This window comes from Primulina huaijiensis, unplaced genomic scaffold (assembly GCF_012295235.1).
Source record: "Primulina huaijiensis isolate GDHJ02 unplaced genomic scaffold, ASM1229523v2 scaffold43227, whole genome shotgun sequence".
Taxonomy (NCBI): Eukaryota; Viridiplantae; Streptophyta; class Magnoliopsida; order Lamiales; family Gesneriaceae; genus Primulina; species Primulina huaijiensis.
In genome coordinates, this window is record NW_027360447.1 from 1 (window position 1) to 3,495 (window position 3,495).

At 42.2% G+C, this 3,495-nt stretch overlaps 1 protein-coding gene across 1 annotated transcript; it reads left to right on the top strand.

Annotated features, from left to right (window-relative positions):
- The first annotated feature begins 6 nt into the window (after positions 1–6).
- Positions 7–1,299, top strand: LOC140969968 (malate dehydrogenase, chloroplastic-like). Its single transcript, XM_073431508.1, has one exon. It carries the CDS (start codon positions 222–224, stop codon positions 1,116–1,118), a length of 897 nt encoding a protein of 298 aa, XP_073287609.1. The 5' UTR covers positions 7–221; the 3' UTR covers positions 1,119–1,299.
- Positions 1,300–3,495: the final 2,196 nt, after the last annotated feature.

Genomic DNA, 3,495 nt, shown 5'->3' on the forward strand with positions numbered 1-3,495 from the left:
TTAGTTTCAATGGCCTCAAAGCAGCAACCTCCATAAGACATGACTTGAAGTCTTTGTTCACGGGCAGCGAGAGCGGTGCGGCTCTGAAGCACTCTTATGTCAGAAAAGCCGAAAAGCACAGCAATAGAGCATACCATCATGTTCAACCTCATGCATCCTACAAGGTAGCAGTTCTTGGAGCTGCTGGTGGTATAGGCCAGCCACTAGCTCTTTTGATCAAAATGTCACCACTAGTTTCTCAATTAAATCTTTATGATATAGCAAACGTGAAGGGAGTTGCGGCTGATCTGAGTCACTGCAACACACCTTCGGTGGTTTCAGATTTTACTGGAGAATCCAATCTCCCCGATAGTTTGAAGGGTGCTGATGTCGTAGTCATACCTGCTGGTGTTCCAAGAAAGCCTGGTATGACCCGAGATGACCTATTTAACATAAATGCCAACATAGTGAAAACATTAGTCGAGGCTGTTGCTGACAACTGCCCTGATGCCTTGATTCACATCATAAGCAATCCAATAAATTCGACAGTTCCAATTGCTGCTGAGGTCTTGAAAGGGAAAGGGGTATATGATCCCAAGAAGCTCTTCGGTGTTACCACTCTTGATGTAGTTCGAGCAAATGCTTTTGTCGCTCAAAGAAAAAGCCTGAGGCTTATTGATGTTGATGTCCCGGTTATTGGTGGCCATGCAGGAGTTACTATCCTCCCCTTGTTGTCGAAGACCAAACCGTCCGTCACTTTTAGTGACGAAGAAGTGCAAGAACTGACTTTGAGGATTCAAAATGCTGGCACAGAAGTTGTGGAGGCCAAGGCTGGAGCAGGATCAGCCACTCTTTCAATGGCATATGCTGCAGCTCGGTTTGTTGAGTCGTCCCTCCGAGCTCTGGATGGCGATAGTGACGTCTACGAATGTGCTTATGTCCAGTCTGATCTTACCGAGCTGCCTTTCTTTGCCTCAAGAATTAAGCTTGGAAGAAATGGCGTGGAGGCTTTCATTCCATCGATCCTTCAAGAATTAACCGAGTACGAACAGAAGGCATTGGAAGCTCTAAAGCCGGAACTTAAGTCCAGCATTGAGAAAGGCGTAGCTTTTGGTCAGAAGCAGCCTGTCGCTGTTTAGAATTTAGTGCTTTGTGGAAGCAGTATCTATCAAGAAAAATAAAGGGATGCAGCGTTACAGGTTTGTCGATGTATCTCAGAATCTGCATTCCAGTTTTGTAGGCAAGTTACTTGACAGTTTTTCCTGCTATTGTCATGTTTAAGTTTCTTCAGCTATAGAAAATGAGTATTTCGTTGAGCTCTGCGGCGATTTACATGTTTGAACATCATTAATTTAGTATATTTTTAGATGACGTGATATTTATTGTAAAATGTCTGTTAAGAATAAAAAACAATTTCTCCAGAAAATAAAATCAAACATATTCGCGTACCCCTCAAAAACAAATAGAAAACACCTCAAAGAAAACCGTGGCCTCAATGCGCATATTCCACAACCATTACCCACATACCTACGGAAGAAAAAATATTCAACAATGACATAAAGTCCCCTGATTCTTGAGCTTTGTGCTCAACCAAATGCTCGATGGCTCGTTCTCCGAGTTCAATTTGGCGGTGGATTCTACACGCTCCTAGCAATGTTCTCCACGTTGCTGAATCAGGCTTGATCCTCATCGAAATGATGAGATCGTATGCCTCCTCGAGTAGACCAGCACTACCCAAAAGATATACCATAAACCCATAATGGGGAATGCTCGGAAGAACCCCAAAATCTCGATTCATACAATGGAAAAACATACAACCCTCATTGACTAAACCCGAGTGGCTACAAGCCGATAATAAGCCGGTGAATGTCTGATCACCCGGGAAAACACCTGCTCTTTGCATGTCTTCAAAAGCTGCAATTGCATCTCTGTCATACCCGTAACTCGCTAAACCTAAAATAATAAAACTCCACGTGACTACATCTTTACATGCCGTCTTCTTAAACATGATCGGAAGCTTTTTCCACGCATCCACAACGCGAATACAAGGATATAAGAGAATTGCAAATATTTAGTTCATAATGAAGACTGTTCCGTAACACAGTTATGGATTTTTCACCAAATTCCAGTGCATTCAAGCTTGCGCAAGCTTGAAGGACAAGCAAACAGGTGACATTGTCTGGTTGGCATTCGATTGAATTTCTCATCAGATCAAACAAACCCAATGCATCTCGTGTTCGCCCGTTACGACTGTAACAAGAATCAACACATTCCAAGCAACAGTATATTCACGTGTCATTTCATCCAACAACTTACAAGCATCACAACCTTCACCTGAACACGAGTAAAAGTCCACCAATGTAGTCAGTAAAAGGCCATCAGATTTACAACCATCTTTCCATATCCTTGCATGGATCTACTACCCATTAGACAAAGACCCGATCTTTACACAACATTTCACAGCAACCGTCGCTGACAAAGCGTTGGCATAAATACCTAAAGAAAGTAATTCTTGGTATAACACAAGCCCTTTTTGAGCTGAATCACTAGTTATTGAATGAGCCTTGATCATGGTATTGTGCAAAGAAACGTCAGGTCAGGAAACTCAGAAAATATTATGTGAGAATAAGACAAATCACGCAACGGAGGAACCCCAGAAAGGAGAGGAAAATGCGGGGGTTGTAGAAATAAGAGGTGCGATGGAGTGGAGCTGGAGCAAATGGGATTTTTTAGCACACAATTTTATGAGGCAAATCGTCGTCTTTTCATGATGGAGTTGGTGTTGAACCGTTGAGTAGGTGGTGAAGAGCGGCTGGAGGTAGCGCTCAACTGCTGCGAAGGCTCCGACAAAAGATCGAGGTCAAGAAGGCCAGCAACGGCAGATATCTCGAGGGCCGCCCAAGTATATCCATTGTTAGCGACGGAGCAAGTGGATTGTTCACATCGGAGTGTTCCCACCAGCAAAAAATTGATTTGAATAAATAACTTATGTGTGATTGGAGATAAGGAGTCTTGTTTTTATTTTCTTGGGCAGATGTTTGTTAGTCGAAACAGAACACGGATAATATGAAAATGAAATTTGAGCCAAATGCATACCATTTATATCACATATTGACTACAAATCTCCTAAGTACTGACAACAAAATTCTGAAATCTAATCAACCGTACTATGAGCATCTTACACTTGATCAAAACATCATAAAATCACCAGAAGAAATATAATCAGAAAACAAATACTCCAAATCTTCTTCATCAGCATCCAGGAGAGTATGGAAGCTAGAGTTTGGTGAGTTTTGATCAGAATTTGAAGGGTCGTTTATGGATTTTGAAGACGAATCAGCCACGCTTCCCATCAGCCTTCTCTTCTTATAATTTGCTTTGAAACATGCTTGCCTCAGTCTCTTGGTTTTGTTCTCCAACTGCAGATCAGGAATCTCTTCCAATAATTTCTTTTCTTGCTCTAAAATCGCGATGGCGTCTCTCAGCTTCACTTCTCCTCCATCTTTACCCAATTCC

Bases quoted from the DNA above. Each gene is read 5' to 3' on its own strand.
- LOC140969968 (XM_073431508.1), top strand. From the start codon at position 222: ATGTCACCACTAGTTTCTCAATTAAATCTTTATGATATAGCAAACGTG.